The sequence below is a fragment of the Phoenix dactylifera genome, unplaced genomic scaffold (genome assembly GCF_009389715.1).
Source record: "Phoenix dactylifera cultivar Barhee BC4 unplaced genomic scaffold, palm_55x_up_171113_PBpolish2nd_filt_p 000097F, whole genome shotgun sequence".
Lineage (NCBI taxonomy): Eukaryota > Viridiplantae > Streptophyta > Magnoliopsida > Arecales > Arecaceae > Phoenix > Phoenix dactylifera.
In genome coordinates this window covers 394,595-419,764 of record NW_024067681.1, presented here as the reverse complement: position 1 = coordinate 419,764, position 25,170 = coordinate 394,595, and the positions used below count along the sequence as shown (strand labels likewise).

At 37.1% G+C, this 25,170-nt stretch overlaps 1 protein-coding gene across 1 annotated transcript; it reads right to left on the bottom strand.

The window, feature by feature from the left end:
* Nucleotides 1-13,078: 13,078 nt before the first annotated feature.
* LOC103713399 (probable protein S-acyltransferase 14) lies at nucleotides 13,079-24,139 on the bottom strand. Its single transcript, XM_008800313.3, has 7 exons — nucleotides 23,635-24,139; nucleotides 22,586-22,832; nucleotides 22,367-22,458; nucleotides 14,340-14,463; nucleotides 14,179-14,264; nucleotides 13,980-14,045; nucleotides 13,079-13,643 (listed from the first exon to the last, which is right to left on the bottom strand). The coding sequence occupies exons 1-7, from the start codon at nucleotides 23,845-23,847 to the stop codon at nucleotides 13,518-13,520; spliced, it is 954 nt and encodes a 317-aa protein (XP_008798535.1). The 5' UTR covers nucleotides 23,848-24,139; the 3' UTR covers nucleotides 13,079-13,517.
* Nucleotides 24,140-25,170: the final 1,031 nt, after the last annotated feature.

Sequence of the window (25,170 nt, the reverse complement as noted above, 5' to 3'; positions counted from 1 at the left end):
AAATATTTTTGTTCTTTGTTCGGCCCGGTGAATAATACCAAGTGTTCTTGCTGCAGTTTAGATACATCATAATCTAGCTCCTCTCTTAATAGTCTATTATTTACTTCTTTTGCTATAATTCTATTGGGCATTGGAAGATTATAATCCAATAGAGAGCAACAATTTTAGTTAAACAATTTCTCTTGTTAAGACAAAACATAATTCTTCAGTTGTGATTCTAGCGATTGTAGATTAGGCAGTTCTAACATGTATTTTAATCTACAAATAATATCGTCTACAAGAATTTTCCACTATATTTTTAATAATTTACTCAGATCAGCTACTTCACAATAAATAACCAACGTTACAAAAAGTTGTCTCAATTCAGATGCTATTGCCTAATGGGAAGCTTCATCCAATGCTTCATGCTATTCTTTTTTTTTTGGTACAATGGCAATTCACACCCGTCAAAGATGGGTGTAGCCTACAAAATCAGAAAAAAGAAGATAATATAAAGGGTGAGGCACCGACATGTGGTCCCCTCAGGTAAAGCTTTCCGAGTGATGGATTGCGAATGAGGCTACCCAATTAGCCGCGCTGTTTGCCTCCCTATAGACATGTCTGGCCCATGATAGACCATCCTCGTCCAAGAGTCTGCGAAGATCGCGGATCAACGGGTTGGATCTCGCATCGAGCTCCAGATTCCGGATCCACTCAATCACCGAGGCCGAGTCTCTTTCGAGCAGAATACGGTCCGTGTTCAGCACCCGCCGTGCATAGATAACTCCCTCCTATGCAACTCTGAGCTCAGCACTGACCACAGACGTATCGAATGAACCAAATGCATTACATGCAGATTGGAACGTACTAATACCATTTACAATCCTGATCTCATCATAATTTCTAGGTTGTTGACATTTAAAAGCATTATTAAATTATATAATTCACCAAAACTGGAATGAAGATAAACAATTCTGCCACTCCTGTCTTTTTTGTTTTCCTCTTGTCCTTAGAATTCCACACCCATTTGCAGAAAACTCTGCATAGGTCAAGTTTCGAGCATCTTCAGAAATATCTTCTTGTCCAAATCTTATCCTTAGAATTCCACACCCATCCGCAGACATCCCCTTGCCAGCATGATGGCAGAGTCACGCTTGCTTACAGAGTGATCTCCTTTGTTTTTTTTTTCTCTGCCTTCAGTTTTTTTCTTGCTTCAATGGGCTACATACTCCAGAGGGAAGGCAGACGGTTCGCTATTCATTAAAGCAGGTACGAAGCAAGAGAGCGCTTCATGGTCTGTTTATCAAGATGGGTATTGTTTCGTTGAGTTTTTTGTCTACTTTGTTTTTTATCTTTTTGTTTCAATGTTCGAAGGCAAGACAGACGGATTACGGTTCTATTGGGAGAAGAATGAGCCGCTCCGAAACATAAGGGCACGCGGTCAACACGTACCTGACGACATCCGACCTGGGGGCGCCCGACCAGGCGCCCGACCTGGAGGCGCCCGACCAGGCGCCCGACCTGAAGCCAACCTGGGGGTGCCCGCCCGACTTTAAGACATGTAACCGAGCCTAACGTTCGACCAGGCGCTCAACTCCGAGACGCCCCGTCCGAACACTTGACCTCGGCATCCTCGACTTCGAGAGCCCGGCCTCCCGACCGCACCGCCCACCTGCTGCGGTCACATCCTCCTACAGTTCGATCAGGGACCATGCCCTGCCACTGTCCTCAACCATTAAAGCACATGGCCTCTGCTGATCTCTGGTTCACTCAACCATTAAAGCGCATGGCCTCTGCCGATCTCCGGTTCACTCAACCATTAAAGCGCATGGCCTCTGCTGATCTCCGGTTCACTCAACAATTAATGCCATCCACGGATCTCAAGCTCTTCACGGCAAACAGTTGACTCATTCAGCTACGACGACTCATTGGCTCCGGCCAGATCTCCTAACGGCAACGCAATAATTCACACGATCGTGCATTAATTCGGATGACGTACTCAATCATGGCGGTAACCCGTTCGCCTTGCTACTTCGCAGGTATACCTGTATCCCTCTATAAAAGGAAAACCTTTCCTCCTTAGGGGGGACTCTAAAACGAAGGAAACCTATTCCCTCCATCCTTCCACACATTAGCCCCCTCTGACTTAAGCATCGGAGGGTCGGCGCCGGAAACTCCGGCCATCGGTTTTTTGCAGGTCTTCCGGAGGACGCCGCTCGCCGACAGACCGCCACCCGCCATTTCCGTACCGGAGCTCCTCCTTCTCAGCCGACAGTCGCCCCCGGGTCCAATTTCCAGCAACAGATTCAATTAAAATAGGTACAAAGTAGCAAAAGTGTTTCACGGTTTATTCATTAAGATAGATATGGTTTCTTTTTAAGGCTTTGGTTAGTAGCGATCTTCTTCCGACAGCACCATGTGGAGGTTTTCGATGCTGACATCTGGATATTCAGGGTATATTCTAGAGCGATCTCCTTCAGTGGATGGCACGATATAGAGATCTTCGATGTCGACAAACTTCAGTTTGGCCCATATTGTTCTAAGAGCCCACTGGGCTGTTTTTTTTAATGTATTGTATAGATTCATCTAGAAAGAGCGAGGGGTTAGATTCGATGCCCGAAACGAAGGGATCGTGGCACAAAGATAGAGAGGCTGGAAGGAATCTTTTGGAATCTGGGAACACGAAACAGCCTGAGCAGTCACTAGTCACGCGGACGTGGCTCGTTCGGTTGTTGCTTGGAGGCTTCCGACAACCAGACAAGTTGGCTCGACATCCGAGGGAAAGCCCGTGTACGCTGCTCGATTTGGGAAAACGGAAACAAAGTAAATACTTAAAATTTCAGATTTGGTCTGCGCTTGCTAGATTTTGATGCAATTTTTGTAACATAGCTGATAATGGAATAAATAAAGTGTTCTCGTGATAGCCTAAATAAAGTCAGCACGGGACAACCTATGGTCCGAGCTACAATCAGGAGCAGCCCAATATATTTAGAAATTTCGTGCCGTTTTGTCTTTAAGACATTCTCTATAGTGAGCCGGCAGGAGGTCTTTTTCTTTTTTATTTTATCTTTAAGCCCTTTCCTGCAATGAGACTTCTTTGGGTCGAGGCTTTAAGCGACCGCCTAAGTCGCCTAAGAATTGAGTCCATTCTGGCTGCAATATTGACCATTTATCAATGGTTCGAGCTGTTATTTATGGTCTATTATCTTCTAACTACCAATAGTCAAAAAATTAGACGATCTCTCGCTCATATATTGTTTATGCATCTCGTAATAAAAAAATAATTTAAATAACCCAAAAGTTATATAATATATATTAATAAGTATTTCAAAGAATTAGACCACATCAAATAATTCAAATCATCAACAAATTTGGGCCGATCTTATTTAGATTATTGTATGGGCGCACACATTTTATTACTGCTTAGTGATAATTTATGATTAGATGAGTATGGATCAAGTTCTTCTGTCATCATTATTCCTTTTATGTATTGTTAAAAAAATTACATATAATTAGTATTTGATGGTGCGGTGGATAAATGGTGGCAGCCAACAAGGGAAATAGAAACCAATGGCAATGTGGTGCCAACAACAAGCATAGTTCTAGAGATAGCTGTGAACCTGTGACAAGGACGACGATACTAAATTATTTTTATTTTTAAAAAGTTCAAAATTAAATTTTTAGTTTTAATAATTTCAATAAATTTTGGAAAGTTTTCGAAGAATAAAAATGAAAACAAGACCACCGAACATTACTTTTACCTTATTTTCTTTAATTTTTTGAAAAAAAATAAAAGTAGGAAATTGCAATCATGCCAAGTAGGGCTTCTAATGGTTCGTGTTATGCCATTTCCGCTAACAATTGAATCTCCCTGTGAAAAATGCCCGACATTAATGTGTGGATCAACTTTACGGCATACCAACTTTAAATTAGTCACTGAAAGCCAGTATTGTTGGCTGCTGAGATGTTATCAACCCTAAGACAAGCGGACAAGAAGGATTAAAGTAGGGTAAGTTGGATTTATTATTGAATTTTATAAAAGAAACATAGTTTAGTTTAATCGGGCCTCTTTTTTTTTTTTTTTTTTTTTTTTTTTTGCTTCTTTGGTACATCAGCAACTCACACACAACAGATGTGAAGGTAGCGATCGGGCCATTTTGAGGGGGACACTCATATGCACCGTGGGCTTCATTTCATCAAGAATCCTCGGTGATTCAGATCTAATCCTTTCTTCAAAATTGGCTAGTTCCCAACCACGAAAATAGTTTGAATATTCCCTTGGTGATTTGCCCAGGTTGGAAGGTGGATTGACCCATTTTAGTTTTGGAACCATCTGCAGTACATAGGATCCCAAGACTTGATGCTAAAATAATTGATCATGACAAATATAATGCAAAATAGTGTCGACAGGGCTTAGTATGTTGGATCTAATCACATCTAAAGCACTTTTTTCTTAAAGAGTGCTTCTGAAAGCAAACAAGGCAATAACAAGTTCAAATCAGGGGCAGAGACACATTACAATCTTGGGTGGGAAAGGGGGTGTATGGTCCCCTGACTCCCATGTTTTCCTTAGTATAATATTGGATCACAAATTCACCTAATCAACCTAGCACTGCACATCTTAAAGTTTCAATAAATCCTAGCGCAGTCCCTCTAGATTTTATAACATCACATCTGTACTGCATCTCCAAGACAAGCACATACTTTAAGTACCACAAATTCAATAATAAATATAATGATGATCAGCCTGCAGACTGCATAATTTCTGATCACCCTCAGTATAATTTGGACATCTCACTCTAGTAATCCTGTCCAGTTTAGAGATATATTATTTTCTGATTTTATTGAATGTATTTATGCTAGGCAAGTATGAACCATTCAATCAATCAATCAATTAAAAAAAAAAGAAGATGAGCACATCCCATGATCAAAAATAAAATAAAGTATCTTTTCAAGAAAACATTAGAATCACCTTATTTGTAGACTTGAGTCCAATTTTTTTAAAATTCTACGTTCTTGCATAAAAACTACAAAATGGAGACCTTCAATGTCATATAAAACTACCAAAGAGGTTTTAAGAAAAACCAAAATAAGTACAAAATAGAGACCACAAGTTGAATCCTTTTTTTCAGCCCAAGATTTTGCAATGCTAGCACTTATCAAATGCTAGTCGGTCTAGATAAGCCAAGACCTCTTCCATCGCATGGCATTTGCGTTGATTTAGTGGAGAGGGGCTGTAAGTGATGCTCTAATCCTCACCCTTTTGTTGTCCTCTCCCCTTCGTCTAATCTCTCTAGCTTCCTTCATGGCTCTTTATCGCTTTACCATGCTGTTCTTGCTAGCCTCCATGTTCCGACCTCCAAAATGTTCTTGATCTCTGCATCCTTAATAGTCACTACTTCTATCCCAATCTCTGCGCCTTCCTAGTGTCCTCTATAAAAAGCCATGCAGAGAAAGTCCTCCACAGCCAACTTCTTAAACAGACTAACCGCTTAGGCCAAAAAAGTTTGAGGCAATAACATGTCTGTAATACCCTTAGATGTTCTACGGGTCTATAACCTTGGCTGACAGGCCCAGGTGATTTTCAAAAATTTCATTATGATGGGGATAGATCATTGTAGTTGTTGTTTCAAGATTGATTATTGAAGAAGGTTTCACTATAAGATTTGCCAAAAGATGTGGGTTACCTGATTGGCTAATGCTAGGGCTGATTGTTCTGGAGTAAATGTAGTGCTAGTAGCCTAGACTCATTTGATGTTGTAGCAGTAAGCAATCATAAATCATGAGTTTGTGCATAAATGCTTGATGTAGAATAACGAGGAGCCGTTGACTCATTATTTTTTCGAGGTGGATAACCATTGCTTCTTGAAGCATCTAGATTCCAAATGACCATCCAATCCACAATAATCATGATGATAAATGGCTTTTTTCCTTGGATTATGTTGAGTTGGAGATTATGTGGCAATTGTAGCAGATTTCTTAAAATTTGATCAATGTAAATCATGCAAAAAGCATTACATTCTTCTTGTAATAGAAAAGAGTAGGCTCGGTTAGCAGAAGGCAGTGGATCCATGAGCAAAAGCAATATAATAAGAATCATTTAAACCTATTAAAAGTTGAATGACATGGTTATTTTGGAGATTATCACTTGTGCTTGGATGGCACAACGAGTACAAGTAGAAGGAGAGTTGTAGGTAGATAACTTGTCCCATAAACCTTTATGAGTAGTATAATAAATTGCAATGGAAATGGTGCCTTGCTTATGAATGGAAATAGAATGGTGAGTCTCAAAAAATATGAGAAGCATTCTTTTAAGAAAATTGATGATGAAGATCAGTTCATAACTCGTGTCATATATACTTAAGGCTGCAAATGAGTCAGGTTGAGCCATGATCCGACATGACCCAAGTTGTTTCTACCTAATTCGACTCATTTGTGTGGACCCATGGACCTGGGATGAGTTTAAAAAATGGACCTATTTGACATTCCAAGTCGGATCTAGGTTTACTGAACTTTGACTCAACCCAATCCGATATGATCCATACGTTATCTGGGTTTAAGTTAGGTCTCTTTATTTTTTACCCAATCCGGCTCGACCAATGTTTGCTTCTACACCTTCCATTAAAGATCCTGCACCTATTAGACTCGCGTTGCTCCTCCACCTTCCATTGAAGATCCGGGTCGGTTTCCAAGTTTGGAGGCTGTTGCCAAGGCATGATTTTGTTAGAGGGTTTAGTCTTTTCGTTTGCCCTACCTTCATTATCATAAAAATAATAGCCTTTTTATTTGAAAACCCTCAAACGAGTTATGATGCCCCTTTTTTAGACTCAAGTAAATCCCAAACCAATGATACCTGAACCGTTTAGACTGAAGTCAGTTTGTATCTAAAGATCCTTGGATTAGGTCCAGGTTAAATATATGACTTGTTTTGAAAGCTAGGTCACATCTGGATTTTCTAATTTCCACTCGATCCAACCTAGTCCAATCCATATATATAATTTAATTCTATTTTGTGTCAATAAAAAATGGGTCTAACCTAACTTGGACCCAATCCGACCCAGCAGATATGAAAACCTAGGATGGATGCCCATCGGATTTGAACCACGTCGCTCACTTACATAGATTCATTTGTTTTGTTAGAATAATTTTTTGTTACTAGAATATTTTTTCTATAAAACTAATGCCTATGATTTATAATGCCTGAAAAAGTGAATTTTGCATGTTTAATTAATTATAAAAAAGTAACATATTACAGAACACTTATATTTGGTTAAGCATCTACTTTTCTAAGAAGGTTATGTCAAATACCTATTATGCCATTAATAAAGAGAAAGATCTTACTCCATTATATCTAAAAGCTTAAGGGCATTTTTGTAATTATATCAATTTTCAGCCGGTGGGAATTGAATTTTTTTTATGTTTCATAAGAATTTTTTTTAATGAAATATAAGAATTTTATTTTCATAAAAAAACTACTTTACTGTCCTTCATTCTTAAAAACTCTTAACCAAATATTTTATTTTTCCTCCTTCTCTTTCCGCAAACCACATGAGTCGGATTCTCTACCACACTGGGTGGTCCTTTTCTCCCTTCATGATCAGGCCCAGGCCTCAGTCCGCATCATCGTCGCTGCTCTGCAACAAGTCAACAACCGATAGTGGGCCAAATACCTCCACCATGTGGGCCCAGTTGTGGCGACCAACCCACTTGACAATGAAGGCGAGATTGTGGGGGTCATCTGGATGCCGTGATGGTCGAGGACATCCATGGTGCGGGCGGAGGAGGGAAGGGAAAGGATTAGGTTGGTGAGAAGCTAGATGCACCATTGCAGTCTTGGGTCGTCATTGTAACAAAATATAAAATATATAAATAAATTTATCTCATTCTATGAACTTAAGCTTTCAGGATAAGTAGTGATTTCAACATGGTATCAGAGCAAAGTTCCTAAGAAGAGGTGGAAGAAGTAGTGAAACATAAGGTTTGGCCATCGCATCAACGGATCAGCCTACTATATCGGAGTTCACGAGGTGGCAATCGGATCGGATCGGATCATAAACGGGTCGGGTCACATGCAGATCAGATTAGAAAATTATAAATCTGAACACGACCTGTTTATTAAACATGTCAGAAATTACAACCTGAACCTGTTATGTTTAATAAACAGGTAATCCGATCCGACTCGTTTAACCTGTTTAATAAACAGGTAACCTGTTTGCCCAACCCGACCTGTTAAGACATGTTTAGACCTATTTAACCTGTTTAGACATGTTTAACCCGTTTAACCCGTTTAACCTATTTAGACATGTTTAACCTGCCTAACAGTTAAACAAGTTAAACGGTTTAAACGGGTCAGACATATGAAATCCGTATCCGACCTAATTAATAAACATGTTAAACGGGTCGATCTGTTTACGACCCGAACCTGTTTAGGCTAAACCCAAATCTGTTTATGGTGGGTCGAACACGGGTCGGATTATATTTTGCTACCCCTACTTGGAATGGCCTTCGATGGTGGACGAGGTGGAAGTGGCGGCAGATAGTAGTGGTTCGCCAAAGGTTGGAACGGGCTGGGAGGGCGGAGTAGTGGTTGGCAATGGAGAGGAAGAGGGGTGGTCTCGTGAGCACCATTAACGGCAGAAAAGAAAAGAGTTGAGAGAACTTATACAAACAGCGAGATAGCTAAAGTGGTGGGTAATCATTAGGCTAGTCTATAGCTGATGCTCGTAGATAGCGTCTAAGCAATTATTTTTGAGAACATAAACTGATCTAGCATTTCTCCTCCACGTACACTCGAGGTAGATCTAACATTTCTCAAACAAATAAATAGAGTTAAATCATAGTGGAGTGGGTAAAACAAGCATGTATCTCATATGATCCCAGGATATGATTTTTTTTACTCTTTTTTTTAAACTATTCTTGGACTCCAATATAGAAATTTAATAAAGTATAACAAATGAATGGCTTCAATAGCTAATTTATATTGCATTAAGTAATAAACTTTAGTGATAGCCGAGCAGAAACTTCCATCATTAATACTGGCATCATTAATAGCAATATTCTCATTGCAAGCAGAGCCTATGTGTAGAAATTTGTAACATTAATATTAGCGTCATGAATACCGACCTCGTTGGTTGCACAAGGTATGATTTTTTTCTCCTTTCTTTAGCTATTTGTTAAATGCAATATAACAATATAACAAATTATAATAAATAGAAGGCTTAAATTGCCAAATTTCTATGGCACATTAAGTAATGAATATAATAATGGTTGAACAAAAAATTTCATCATTAATACTATTAAGTGATAACTAAGCAGAAACTTTTATTATTAATATCGATATCAAACATGGCAAATAGAGAACTTTGCATAAATGCCTTCATCCAGAACTTCTATCATTAATACTAATATTAAAAACACCGACATTGCATGATGCACAAGGTATAGGTTTTCATTTTTTTAACTATTTTTAATATATAATGTAATAATTTAATAAATTATAATAAATAGAAGACTTAAATAACCAAATTTCTCTTTCATATTTATACAGTGAGTTTTAATGATTGCCAAGTACAACCATATTAGCATCATTAATTTCTGTTGCATATTAAGTAAAAACATTTGATAATGACTAAGCATATTAATACCAACATCATTAATATTGGCATCCATAGGGCATATGAAGATCTCTATGTAAATCGATCCTTCATTTTATATATATACACTAGCATATAAGCTGCATGATGCACAGGGTATGGCTTTTTTAATCTTGCAATCCAAATTATCTGATCGAGTATGCTAGAAAAGATACTCTCATCCCATGTGAACATTTCTTAATCCCTTAATCTAAATAAAAAATTAGCCGGGGCACATATTTTATTCTTAACCCCTTATCTAATCTTGATAAAAAAATTAGTCAAGGCTTGCTAACTATCATTTCATGTGTGCTCTTTTGAAGTGAAATGTCGATGCCTTGGATTGCTCTCTATAACCTAATCTCCATGCAATTTGTTTGGTGCTTTGCTAGAGAACACATGGGGTGCTTTGTTGAGACATCAACAATTTAGATCACTCTCTTCACCCAAGCACCCTCTCTTAGCTTCCACATCAATTTCTATTGCCAAAGTATGACCCAGTATTAGATCATTTTCTACGTAACATTAAGAAAACTCGATATCTATTTTTCCTAGCTCGCATAAAAAGTAATGTAGATATTATGACAAAAAGTGACACTGGTATTATATTTTTTAAGATCTATTTGGAGGATATGGTGCAACGAATTTTTACCAATTATTACTATGATATCCACATGGTGAATGCAAGACTTTGCATAATTTGAACCTCCAATTTAGACAGCTTTGAATCCCAGACATATCACTCTGGATTAACTTGCTATATCATTAATATGAGCATCCACATGAAGAAGGGAGAGCTCAACACAAGCTGAGCCTCCATTTTAGATTATATATGTGTGTATGTGTGTCATAGATTAACAAAGTTTGTTGATCTATAGATCAACACTTCCGGTAGACTAATGCCAAGATGATTTGATATGGATAATAAAAAACCATATTAATGATACTGCTAATACGGGTATCCATGTAGCCAATGGAGAGCTAAGCATGCTAAGCATCTATTTTCATTATATATAATGGGCAATAGATGTAAGAAATGTAAAGGACACAATAAAGAGGACTCATTTTAGGATTTATTAGATCAAGAATGGTTTGAAATAATATAATCCAGATCTAATATTTTCTTCTTAATTGACTGGTACTCAACCAAGCAAGTAGTTTGAAATTTACTTCTAATCAGATCTAAAGTTGGGTGAAAGCTGGACTCACCACTTAACTTGTTCTATCTATGGTATCCTAAGACTAGACATTTGCAAATTATTGATCAAAATCGTGCAAAACTGTATTGTGAAATATACACATTAAAAGGAATATGAAAAAAAAGGTATAATGTTAGAGCCGAGTATTTTGCATCTAATCATATTTTCTGCAACATAATGGCCAATATGCCTCAAATAATAAATTTATGGAGTTGATCGTATAAGCTCTTAAACAAAAGAAAATTAGAAGATGAGGAAAAGAGAAGAAAAAGATTGAGAAGGCAGACCCAACTTTTTTCTCAAAGACATTTCATTCAATTTTCCAGTCCTGCAGTTTTTTTCAGTTAATAACCCTTCCCCATGACAAAATAGATCATCGTGTAATTTTTATAATTAACTAATTAACTAATTAATTTAAAATTTTCTACCAACTATGACAAGGAATAATTTTTATATTCCTCCCCTCTCAATTTCAATCTCCAACTTTCCCCTCAAGGTTGATGTTTGTGATCTCCAGTTATCAGCTCGGATATTTTTCTTTGGTATTCGTAAATGCATTTCTATCTATAACGAATTGTTTTGGGCCTTTCATTTGTAGCTGAGCATAAATTTTTCAAATATCTCTTATTATTGCAACAAATTAATTTTCTCATTATACAGGTGAGCTAATTATATATCCTCTATGGAATGTTTCAACTGTTAGCACTTGATATCATAGCAAATTTCTTTCTTGAGGCTGCTAATGCTGCAACTAAAAATGTCTCATGCAAACTATGCATCGACTAAGAGCCACTCAATTTGTTTCTAATATTCTCATAGGGTCATAGTTTGACAAAGCTTAGCTAATTCTCCCTCATAATTTTCATTGTGAAGCCTACTGAAACCACTAGAGTGCATCATTTTCCAAATAAAATAACACGAGTTATATCTTTTGTTATGGTGGAATATTGCTGTAATCTAGAAATAGTGTGGCATGACAGACCAAATATAATCTTGCCATCAAACGTAGGAAACTTTGAGCTGAATAAAACGAGAATAGATCAGGTAGAATAACTCCCAATGAACGAAATCTTGTTATGCTGGGAGGTAGGTGGGGTTCTCTTCCTATGATGATCTGACTTCTGTGTCTATTAAGGTAGTGTTTTGAAATATCTCCTTCATAAGTTTGCTCTGCTTCTTTTGAGGCTCCCTTCACTTCCAAATTTATTGCCCCATGACTTGGCTACAGGTTTTCACCATGCATAATGAAGAACAAACACCCTGGCAATCGTTTCAGCTCTGGAACCAAATGAGTTGATACAGGCTCTTAAATAAATAAAAAATATTATTTAAAACAAAACAAGGAAGGAAAGGAGGAGGTGGTCTGAGACGGCAGACCAGACCCTGTCTCAGAGATTTCATTCAAAGTTCTGGTGGGGTCAAGTTTTCTGGTCCCCAAAAGGTGCAAGTTTTCCAATTAATAAGCATTTCCTATGTTGATCATTTGGTTACAGGCTCATAATATTCTATCTCATGGCTTTCCAGAGTTTTAATCCAAAGGAGAGTGGAAAAACACCACTTACTCCCAAGTTCCCAGCAAATAACCATGAGAAGGAACTATAGTCACAAAAGCATGCGTGATGCCACGATTATTTCATTTCATTGCAAATCATGTCCGCAGACTTAGGAGCCACTTGCTTATTTACATCAGAAATCTACATCTTGTCTCTCACAAGGAATACTGCATTTTTTCTTTTTTATTTCTACCAAGAAAGAAATTATGATGGCAAAATTCATTCACAAAGAATTACAAATCCATCACCACCACGGCCATCATCATCATCTAAAGCAAATATTTAAGATAACAAATACTAGTAAAGTATCATTCAAGTTTCTATAACTAGACCAATCCATAGGGAGGAGCTTATCATGCGTGCGGTTTACCACTCATGCACCACAACAGATTGCTAAGTATCATCCCGCCGAAGTCGCTGATTAAGGTTAAAGTATGTTGATAAACTTGACATCATCCACTGTTCTCAATATACTCCCACAGTCGTCGTTTTGACCCTCACCATCATCTATAGCAAATTGCATTTTAACATAACAAGTACCAGTAAAGTATCAGTCAAGTTTTTATAACTAAACAGTGAGTAGATTATGCGTTGTGGTCTACACTACTCTTGTACTACAACAGAATGCCAAGTATTATCTTCTTACAGCATGCAGGTTAAGGTTCAAGTATGCTGATAAACTCCACTCTTCTCACTATACTCTTCACAATCATCATTTTGATCATCTCATACATTCCTTCAGCTTGTATTACCCAGCATGTCAGTAAATTTAATCTCAATGTATAACATACTGCATGAGGCTTATGAATTGTAAATATAACAAGTTTAAAGCCTATTCTATACACCAGCTACATGAAAGGAAAAAGGAACATAGCAAAGACCATACATCCCGGACCTCCACAAACCACATAACCAACCAAACTTCTACATTAATAGCACAGATTAAATGAAATGCGAAACAGAGAAATATTCTCCATTTCATTACCTATATCGCTCTACTCCAACTGCTAATGCCGGCATGTATCTAAGAGTACTGCAATTAAGCTCTTCAGAGCGCCACGATGACAATGATATTGATAGCATGAAGAAAGCTACTTGTGGCCCTTTCTTTCAAAGACTACTGAGGAGGAAATTGTCATCCTTGTATAACCCTGTTAAAACTCCTGTGTACTGAAATCAGGCCTTGTTGGATAGTCAAGGCCCTGAAGTGCTGGAATCTTTCTCAAATCCTCTTCCGTATATGCAGGGATGAACCAGAATCTCTTGTCAGTTCCAAATACCTGATCCACAAACTAATGTCAGGGAAGGTGACTGTATCAATTAAGTTTATAGCCAAATCCATATAACAAGAAAATAACATAAAAATACAGTAACCAAGGAAAATTTGAAAGACAAGGCAGACTACCAATTTCGACAACCATTACTCATGCATGATGACAGCTGAGACCACCCTCCAAGAACTAAATCTTGGAGATTTGTTTAATATCTCTAATATAAGTAGGCAGAAATCAAGTAATTGGAGAGAGTTGGAAATATTATCAACTCAAAGACCCCACCAATCATGATCACAGGAGAGGAAACAAAAGAATCATTACTCATCAGGAGAAAGACCTAACCTGCTCAAAATTCTTTTTCCGGCCCAAATCGTATTTCCATTTTGGAGTTGTTTTCTTCTCATATGCCTGTTGGCAAAAGTATTAAAAATAAATAAAAATTGAAGATAATATATATAATAATAATAATATATTATTATATAAATAATAATATATATTATTATATATGTATATATAAAACAACATGCTACCAGACACTTGCCTCAATAGTTGTCGTGTTACCACCCACCAATGAAATATGCATTATCAGAAACCCAAGAACACTTAATGCAAAAGCCAAGTTCAACACTGACAAAAGGGAAGCAAAAGTTAACAGTATAGCTTTCAAAGTTCGTGCCGCAGTTAACCAGGAGGAATGCTAACCAAATGTGAGAAAAGTAGTTGCAAGTGTTCCAGGTGTTCCAGCTATCTCCGCATCACTAAAGAACGCAATAAAATTTGGCAACAGCGATAGGGTAACAAGAGTTGTCTCGAGAAATGTGTAAAGCTGCATGCATGAAACATAAAGGACATGGATGGATGTGAGAAATATTTGCATAGATGCGTAATATTTGCATGCCATAATGTACTTTAAGAGACAAGAAAAATATTTGCATAGATGCATAACATTGACAGAAGATAAATTGACCTGAAACCATTGCACTGAATGCTATTTGTTGTAAATTTTGTAATGAACCACAGTTAGGATCCAATAAGTCTTACTATAAGGAATTTATATATTCACCATTTGAACAAGGATGGCGATAATTAGCTATTCATCGCGCTCATGTGCAGCATGTTTGTGCTATTTTCTCAAAGATTCAATTCAAATGTTTCACTCAGAATTTCGAATCCATGATACATGCAACCTAACTCATCAGTATCATAGAGCTAACAGAACCTAACACAAATTGATCAATTACAAGCACTTGAAAGATTTTTTATGTAATTAGGTTACATAAATAGGTAGCATGTGTAGAAGCAGGATGGAAAACTTTAACAAAAATAACATGATGAAGGGCCTGGAAAGTGATAGCAGAAGCAAGATTTTATAGAATTCTAACCCATATGCACACCCTATATAGAATATTTCAGCTAGTTAGACCCATTACAAGCAATCAGGGCATATAGCTAAAGCAAAGCATGGGCATAAACTCAAGAAGCCCAGCACGGTTCCAAAGAAAATCCATGAAGCATGGATTTAGAAAAAAATGAATAGGACATGATATTGCTAGGATACAACAACAATTAAATATATGTCATTGAGGTCTTAACATTTTTTCATAAAGCATGATGGACGATCAAAATAACATAATTGATACTTCCTTCATCATCAACATCACAAACTCTAAAACCAACCATATAACACTAAAAGGCCCACACTCATTAGAAAAATAAAAAGACCCAGTGTTATGTTTAATTGTCATTTCATGTTGAGCCCTTACAACACTTAAGATTTAGTCCATGCACACCAGTTAGGCCAACATTCTTTACACAGTTGCAGCAGTTTCTTTACACTGTAATATCTGTTTTGATCACAGTTACACATAAGTGTGTACAAGAGCAGGGATGAAACATAAAATGGCTATCAAAAAAATCAAGGGATAGGAACAATATTCAGTCAACAGGTAAACATAAAATGACAGTTAATTCAAGGTGCTGACCTCAATAAGCCCAAAAAAGAAACCCTTTCCGTCAACTTGGGAGGTATCCAAGAAGTATCATAAACATATGCATGAAGTGGCAGAGCATTTCTCAATTTTAACTACCAGGATACTTAAAAGTACGTAACCCTTATCATGGCCATATGCAACATGGAATGAAATTTATAGTTGTGATTTTAATAAGAAAATTCAGCAAATTTTCATCATTTAGAATAGTTTTCTTGAGAAAACTCACCAAATTTGAGTCATGGCCAAATAATTCAATACATTAAAAAAAATGCATAAAGATGAAGCAAATGATAATGTAAAGGCATCTTACTATCTCCTCAAATCTTCCAGAATTGAAACTCAAATGACTTGAAGATAAGCTCTATATATCAAGCATATGTGTACTCTAGTGTATTTTAGACTAATGCCAAGCAAAGCCACCATGGGATATTCTTCAGATCTTAAGCCTCCAAGGTGTATAAAAGATTACACCAAAGTGCTGGATTAAGTAGCATCAAACAAATTAGATGCTCAAGACCAGCCCTGTTCAGCTCAAAATTCAACTCAACCTCCATTTGCTCAATTAGAGCTCAATCTGAGTTCAGCTGACTTGATTTCAGCTCGTGAGCCAGTTTGAATATATATATTAAACATAACATATACTAATAAATATATATTAATAAATAACATATTAAATTAATAAATGACAAATTATATATTAATGACAAGTTTTAATTGGTCATTTGATTAAAAACCAACAGCTCAACTTCTTGATCTTGACCGCAATGCCATTCCCAATTACAAGTCCCAAACCGGCAGTTCCACCAACCCTTCCCACTTCCCCTTTCGCTTCCACCTCCATCACTTATTTCCAAAAAAAATTCTTTTATTCGCAGAATTTTACACTTTCTCGGGTTACTTCACGGGACTCCCTGGCTTCCATTCACAGCATTTTTGCTTCAATTTTTCCCTGTTTTATAATACTCTTTGACTTCTTTTATGACTTAACTGAGCTAATTTTTGAGCTAAGATCCTAGTCTAGCTCACAAGGTTCGAGCTAAACTGAACCTGTGAGCTCGATTCAATTTTCGAGCTTCAGCAAGCCAAGCTCAAGCTGGCTACATATGATCCCATACAAGATGGGGTTTCAAAGCTCATCTCAAGATTGAGCAGAGCATTTTCTATTTTGAGTCAAGCTCAAACAGAGCTTAGCTCACTTGTCTTTGTCTTGTTTATGCCCCAAGTTGGATTACAAGCCCAAACACCTACAGCTATTGAAGATACCTAGCAATCAGAGAAAAAAGGAGATAAAGAGTAAACTCCTACTTTTACTCGGGGAGACTCTAATCAGACCATTTATGATAGTTCCAACTCAGTCATGAAATGAACCAATTTGATTCCAGACAAAACCCTAACCAATCCGGACACTGTTGGATAATTGATATCAAAATCACCAACTAATCACATTACCATGATCCATTTTGGTTTGGGTTATATAAGGTCTCTTTGCTAGTTACCTACAAGGAATATAGAAGCTTAAAAATAAGGCCTTCTAGAAAAGTCATTACTGTAACATAGGAGTAAGAAGGATTCTCTATCTTCGTAGAAGAAAAGGGGATTCCTGAGTGCTCTATTTACTTATTTTCATGCCCTAGCAATCCAAGGCTCTTTAGATGTGCATTTGAGATTTCCAATGGCAAGATTTTACCACATTAGAAATAGTTAGACTCCTGCATATACGAGCACGGGGCAACAAGAGAGTACCCTACAGTGGCAGTGGTATACCAAATGCAATTCAAGAGAAACTCTCACCATAAACCTTCAAATCTGTCATTTTGATAGTGGATTATTTAGTCTCCTTGTGTAGGCACTATTCGGTAACTCAATATCTTGTCATTTCTCTTTTCTTCCATACTTCTCCTTATATTTTTGTGATCTTGAGCACAGATTTGTCTCTAGAATTGGGTTATCTTGTCATTTAGGTGATCTAGCTCCTAACACTTCAGCAACACCTTTGCTGCTATATTGGGTATCAAGGCTAAAAGGTTGGTGCACAAAGTGTTTGACAAATTGCTATGATGGCAATGAGTTGGTTTGAGGTAAAGATGGAAGAAAATTTTTTAGATTTTTGAAGTTGAATTCATGATTTTGCAGCACACAAGGGTCAATGAAACACACTATTTAGCAAGGACAAAATGTCAGCATCTATAAACTAAAATGAATAATATGAGTTGGATAAGAAAGCATTATCCACAATCAACCTGTACTTGATAGATGAGGTTCTAACTAATATTGTTGGAAAGAATATGATCATAAATTTATGGAAAGTAAGCAACTTTGTGTTAAGCAATGTCCACCAGCAATTGTATCTTCTTGCAAAGAAGACTGCACCATTTAAAGATGAAACCACCAAAATCTCCAAGCACTTGAAAAGCAAGAACATCTTTTGCATTGGAGAGAATGAAAAAAGATGGCAAGACAAATATGCCAAGATACAAGGTTTAAAACACTTCAATTACAGGTGTATGCCAGAACTAGAATGGTTATCTTGAGATGGAAACATTGACCAATAAATTGGTTGCTACTTAACTCCAAATGAATGCATCTTTGCAAAGTTTGGAAGAGTAAGCTCTCATGACAAGGGATTGTTCAAGGGAAAGTGAAGGTGCATCATTTTTTTTAAACGAGTCCAAATGTAGATCAAAGTTGAGAGGCCAAAATGAAAAGTATGTTGGTTGGTATTATGACCAAGAATTTGAAGAATGACTATTTGAATAGGAAAAAATTTAGTTTAGGAAGTTCAGGTGAATCAAGCAAAGAAAAATCGGGGAAAAAATCAAAAAAAATGAAGTGCACCAAGTTGAAGGATCTGCATTAGGAATTATCGATGATGAATCTTCATGTAAGGTTCTAGTTTGACATTTCGTCAAAATTGGAATCCTGATAGCAGTGTAACCCATAGCATGTATCCACATCTTAGTTGTGGGTATTTAATGAAATGATTTGAGAATGTGAAAATGTTCCTCAGGTGCCTTATCTGAAGAAGAGCTTGATTTCACTTCCTAATTAAATAATTAAAACAACAATGCTATGTTTTGTTCATAGGAATGAAACAAACAGAATGAAAGCGGAATGCAATGGGAACGAGGGATACCAAATCAGAATCATTGTTCCTATTCCATTGTTTGGGCACAACATAAAAACATAGGAAAGAAATGGCAATTCCATTTTAAAATTAATTTACCTAATTATTTTTTCAGAAATATATATACATATTTATATAATTTTGTATTATTTTTCAAATGGGCTTGAACATCGATTTTCCAACCTCTAGTGATATGTTATTAACTAAGAAACAGACTTCAATTTATAATAATGAACGTTATAATTATTTTAGACATGGTACATCACATCGGTCAATACCAATGCATACTGTGCATACCATACCATAATAGTATGCCAAACCTACTGCCGTATTAGGCGTAATATCATCAGTATGGAATCCGGCACCAAGATGACGAACCTTGGCTTTGGAAGGCTCTCATTATATTATATGATATTACGTTAGCACATATACATGATAGACTTCCAAATAACAACCATTGTAATGCTAATGGTCACTACTTTTACATTTAAGAATTCATCCTAATTAAACAATGTGTTTTAAGATTCGTAGGGTAGTTAAATCATTTATTTTCAAATAATCATTTACAATAAATGCCACGAAATGGTTCATACAAGGTATACAACTATCATCATTTAATACCGTCAGCTCATACCAATATATCATACATTCTCATCTGCATAGGAACAGCCATTCCTTCCATTTAAGAGCAGAATCACAAGCCATTCCTTCCATTAATATCTCATACCTTGATATGCATTGCTATTATCAACGTTACAAAAAGATGCTTTAGTCCCCACCATGTCTACGCTATACCAATCCCACCCTTGGGGGCTGACTCCAAGTAGAATCGAACCCAGACCCATTGCTTAAATGGCAAGAGGTGATAGGATCCAAGCAAGTGCTTGGTGCTTAGGGACAAATCAAGTCAATGCTGATATGATCCAGTACTCCAAATAATCGACCTGGCCAAACCAAACCCAAGAACTTTAGTCAACCAAAACATCCCCAACCTGATTCAGATAAGATAAAGATACCCATCCTAATTAGCCAACCTGAAACCCAAACACAATACTTCAGCTGCATGCATTGTCATTAGTAAAGAAGAATTTTTTGGTTCGATGGAACTTGGTTCTTCATTGGAATAACGACTCAACCAAAGACAGTTCAAAAGTTAAGGCCCTTGACCTCCAGGTTCTATGGCTCTAATTGGAAACGTATCTAAACTGGAAATGCATTAATGACAGTGGAAACATCACAAAGTGGCGGCACAATGCTTGGTTGGAAAAAAGTGACAAGGTGCACATGACACTTGGCTTGTGGAGTAGAACAATATTGGACCATATAGGCACCTAGCTGTGCACTCTCTAGGTGTGCTCTACTGCAGTTTATAGGTGTTGATCGTTATGGCTAACCAATGATAAGTTGCTAGCGGGAACACCACGGATGTTACAAGAGTTAAGACTTGCTTCCATGGTGGACTTGAATAATCACAACTGGCACATAGAAAGATCTCAAAGAGAACCAATAATGAAAGAAAGCAAGGGTCAGGATCAAAATTTAGCCAATCTCTCCACGCTCCTATTCATTATGCCCAAACCTACCTTGGGCAAACATACCCTGGGTCATATGAACATAGTGGCGTGGACTTCCATTTTCTCTTCCAACAGCCCTCTCCCTTCTATTCTCCCACATTGTCTTCTTACACTTATCATATCTTCTAATTCCTAGGTTGTTGTGAAGTTTCTTCCCCTTCTAGAAGAATTTTCAAGACTCTTCACAGTATAAACAGCTATCCACTCATTACTTCCCACCATGAGTTACATATCTTTGTATTGGTCCTTCTTAGAGTCCCTTCCCTATCTTTCCTCCATTAAAACCTTTCGCATAACTTTCTCCTCCTATGTGGCTCCTTATCACTTATCTTAAATTTTGGTTGATTGTCCTAGCATTTGTAGAATTAAACAAACTTGCTGCTTTCCCATAATGCCCTCTTATGGAAAATTAGTTCAATTTTATCTGTTTAGTTAATTCGTTTATTCATGTTTGAAGACAGAAATGGACTGCCTAAGTCAGTAGGTAGTTGCCTAGGTGCCTAGGCACCACCTAGGCAGTGCCTAGGCAATTAGGGTCCCTACTGACTAGAGACCGTCTAACCACCTTCACCACCATGTATATGAATAGGGGCATGATTTGGAAAGAGAACTTTCGAAGATTTGAACATCAATTGAATTCTATGTGAAAGGTTAAAAGTAATAATTTCCATGTGGAAAGGTATAAATTGATAACACGAAGGTTATTAATCAAATGAGTAGGCTTTTGACATGACCATGATAAGGAATGATAACATAAAAAAATTAGATTAGCCATGAAATTTTATATTAACTTTGGACGTTTGGATGGATAGTGAATGATAATCACCTCTCTCTTTCTCTCACACCCCTGTGTGTTTATTTAAGATTAGAATTGAGAAAATTTTATCACTATTGTCACAAGCATACGATTTCATGGAGAAATAAAGAAATACTTTCAGTCGTACGAGTGTTCTAGGGAGGCTTTCGAAGCCTGTGTTCTCCCGAATAGCTACAACTACAACGAGGTATATCGCAGCAGAATCGCCAACAAATATAAAACAAGACAGTTTTATGTTTCAAATTGAACTATACCAAGAAAGGTAAAATTAGAGTTATTCAAATTTAATGTTCTCTAATCAAGCCTTCTAGTAGGTAGCAGATCTCCCAACTTGTGTCAAACACGCGCACAAGATGTAGGGTATCGAAGAGAAGTGCTGCATGTGCACAATGAATATGAGGATAAATAGGTGTGAGGCATATAATATCGCAGGTGTTAACCATATAATATCCTTTCACTCTACTTGAGCAGTAGTCAAATCTAAGATGACTTATAGAGCCCGATAGAACCTTAAAGTGGAAACTAATCTAAATCAAAACACAAAAGTTAAATGCTCTGGATAATGATAGGTAGTTCTATTCAAGGTTTTCATTGTCGCTGAGATATTAGTTTGTATCGACATCTAGCACCCATCGTTTGACATGTTAAAATCTCAGCCATTATTAACTGCACCAGCAAAACCACTATTCCCATGATATGGCTAGTATGTTATCAGAATATTGCCCGAAGTATTCTCATCTTTCTTTTATTTCCTTCAATGTGTCTTCATAAATAAATGTCAAAATCAATTCATTAGCATAAAAACTAATCTTGGTTTTACTATATCTATTGAAAAATCAACATCTCGTTTGTCCTTTATTTGATCGATTTCCCGGAATACCTTGGTTGTTCCAAAGGTTCATCAACTTCTCAATAATGAAGATCTCAATGCATCTCAATATCTGTCACCCACCAAGAAGACCTATCTGAGCATCTAAAAACCTTGGGTCTATTCAACCATCTAGAGCTGTGAGATGTATAGATGTACATTAACTACATTTGAAAAAAAAATCACTCAACTGTATCATAAAATTTCACACAGTGGCATAGAATAAAGTTATGACTGTAATTCCGATTACACGAAAGTGGGCATTCATTATCAAATGAGCAGCCATAGTTCTCAAATAGAAACAGAAAAAGGCATGTCATGAAAGAGGAACACCACTTTGATATAAATCACGTACCAGAAAGAGAAGAAAGAACTTATAATTTAGAGCCCCGACACAATTTACTACCCACACACAATGATGGTCCATTTTCAATACGCATCGCCCACCTAAAATTAAAAAATGTAGATCAAAACAAGGAATCATAGGAGAGTGAAGGAGAGAGAACAGAAGATTCTTCCTAAATAAACTTATTTAAGCATTTGGAATCCATAAAATTAGAATGTATGAGCTCACAAACAGAACAGTGATGACAGCGAGGTGGTTTCAACTGGCTGCACTTCCGACAGTATCTGACCCTTGGACTTCCAGAGTCTGCAAGATTAGCTGATTGCTGATAAGTTAGAATCTGATTACCAAACTCTGAGCTATTTAATGGAGCTTCTTCACCCCGCTCCTCATCCACAGTTGGCTTCCAATTTGGTGGAATGCTGCCAGGGTCTGTCAGGACTACAGAGAAGTAGCTCCACAGAAGCATTACCAACTGCAAAGCCAAAGTCCAGTAAAATTAAAATGCTGTACTATATGCAACCCAAAGACCATAAAAGCATTTAAATCTCCACGGGACTTTTTTTCTTCTGTTTTTAACTCTCCTTCCATCAGTTGTTGATTTCCATTTGATTCAAAAAGTAAATTCCAGCATACGACAAGTAGTTTCTCCATATAAGAAAAAATAAACCGCCAGTTTTTTGCATTCTTCGAATTGACACTTAATTATTTCCCACAAAAAAGATTACTAATTGAGGAAAGGTAATTTGCCTTCTCATATTACTAATTGAGGATTAAAAGCCCACTTCAACAAATGCAGATCCCCTAATAACTAACCCTGCTCCATTTCCCACTCAGTCCGCCATGGCAGCTGGCAATCATGAAAGGCATAGCGAGTGTCGCTTAGTGGTCGGGCCATTCACCGGGAGCCACATCAGGGTATGGGCTAGAATGGCACGCCTTTGCATTTTTCGTAACTAAAACAGAATGAACACCAAATGCAGATCCCTACTAAGAGTGCATGTAAGAGAACACCCAAAACAATCAAAAAAACAATTATAATAAGAACATATCATGAGAAGTCAGAATAACACAAAGGTGAATATAGCATTTTTGGGACATAAAAATCCCAATTCTAAGCTTCTCTACAGCTCAATTCACCTCAAAATGCAGCTGTTTCACATGAAAAGATGCAATTTTTCAACAGAGCGACATCAAAATTAGGGTTCTTTAGGATCTATTCAGCTCAAAAGCACAAATTGGAAACAAGAACAAGAGGGAGAGGTAGAAGGGATTACCAGAACATGGAAGAGGAGCAAGACGGCGAGGGCGGAAAGGGAATCGATGCCACCGGCGTTGAAGACGGCGGGGCCGTAGTTGGTGACGACGACGGCGTAGTAGGTGACGCCGACGATGCCGAGGACGAGCAGGATCATGACGGAGCCAAGCCCCCGCAAGGCGGTGCAGAACTTGAACACGTTCCACGCCATCACCGCCCCCGATCTGTGCATCACGGCCGCACGAGGGAGAAACCCTAGATGGAAAAAATTCGGAAAAAAAGAAAGAGAGAGGCGGGAAATTCTTCCCTAGTACTATGATCCTCTGGGCTAATTGTTCTTTGTTTCCTTCTCTGTTGCCTCCTCTCTCTTTGCTTCGCTTCTTTTTACTGTATTCTATTCTAGTGTTGTTTCAGAGAAGAGCTGGGGAGGCGAGGGAAGGGGAAGAATGTCGGCAACGGAGATGGGGGGTTTCCAACTTTTCCATCCTGGGGGTAGAAGAAGAAGGGGTTTGTTTTCTCTTTCTTCGGGGCTTATTTGTACAAGTAGAAGCTTCTTGCCTTTTTCTTTCTTTATTAATAATTTATTAACGCACCGGAAGGTCAAAGTCTTGGGTGCATGGGTGCAGCTGAACCAATCCGGTTTAACATGAAGCAGGTCTGACTTTGCAGCCATCTCGAATATTAATATGTTTATAATTATATTTATTTTATTTGATATATATATATATATATCATATTTACTTTAAATAGATATAAATATAAATAAAATATAAAATTAGATAAAAATATGGATATAAGTTGGATAATTAAATTTTATGACCATAAAATTAAAAATAATATCCCTCCACCTTCACCCCTATGTACTAGTACAACTTAGGTCGGCTTGACCTAAACTCAGTCCGACCATACCTATGATGAGAATCAAGCTAACATAACATACATCTTTATATAATCTTATATTTTTAATAAAAATAATGCATAAAAAAATACATATTCTACTATTGCAAGCAAACTCCACGATGCTTTAGTTTGTTTAGCTCCATGTTTTTATTTATCCAAAATACCCTTCATATGCCCTTCTATTTCAATTTCTTATGCTGAAACTCGTTATATGTCTCTCTAATTATTTTTTTTGGTAATACCATATGTCTCACTAATTAGAAGCATGTCATTTTAACAAGGTTTTACATCGCTCTTCTCATATCTCAATGCCCCTATATTGGAACCACCATTACATTTCATTCAATAGTTTTGATGTTTAGGACGTTAGCATGCCCAGAGACGACATGAAAGAAAGGGTGCATCACATGAATAGTATGTGATATATTTCAATTTCTATAGAGGACAAATTCCAACCACAAAAAGAATATATCCACTAAAGTTTTATTAAGTTGCAATCAGAAAAAAAAAGCTATAAAAGACTTGGAATTTAAATAATAGAGATAGCTAAAAGGACTTGTATTCTGCTAGCTAAGATTGCCAATCCTTGACATGTATCCAAAATCATCGTGTGGACCTAATATGGAGTCATGAATGTGTTGGTCCTATTGACATG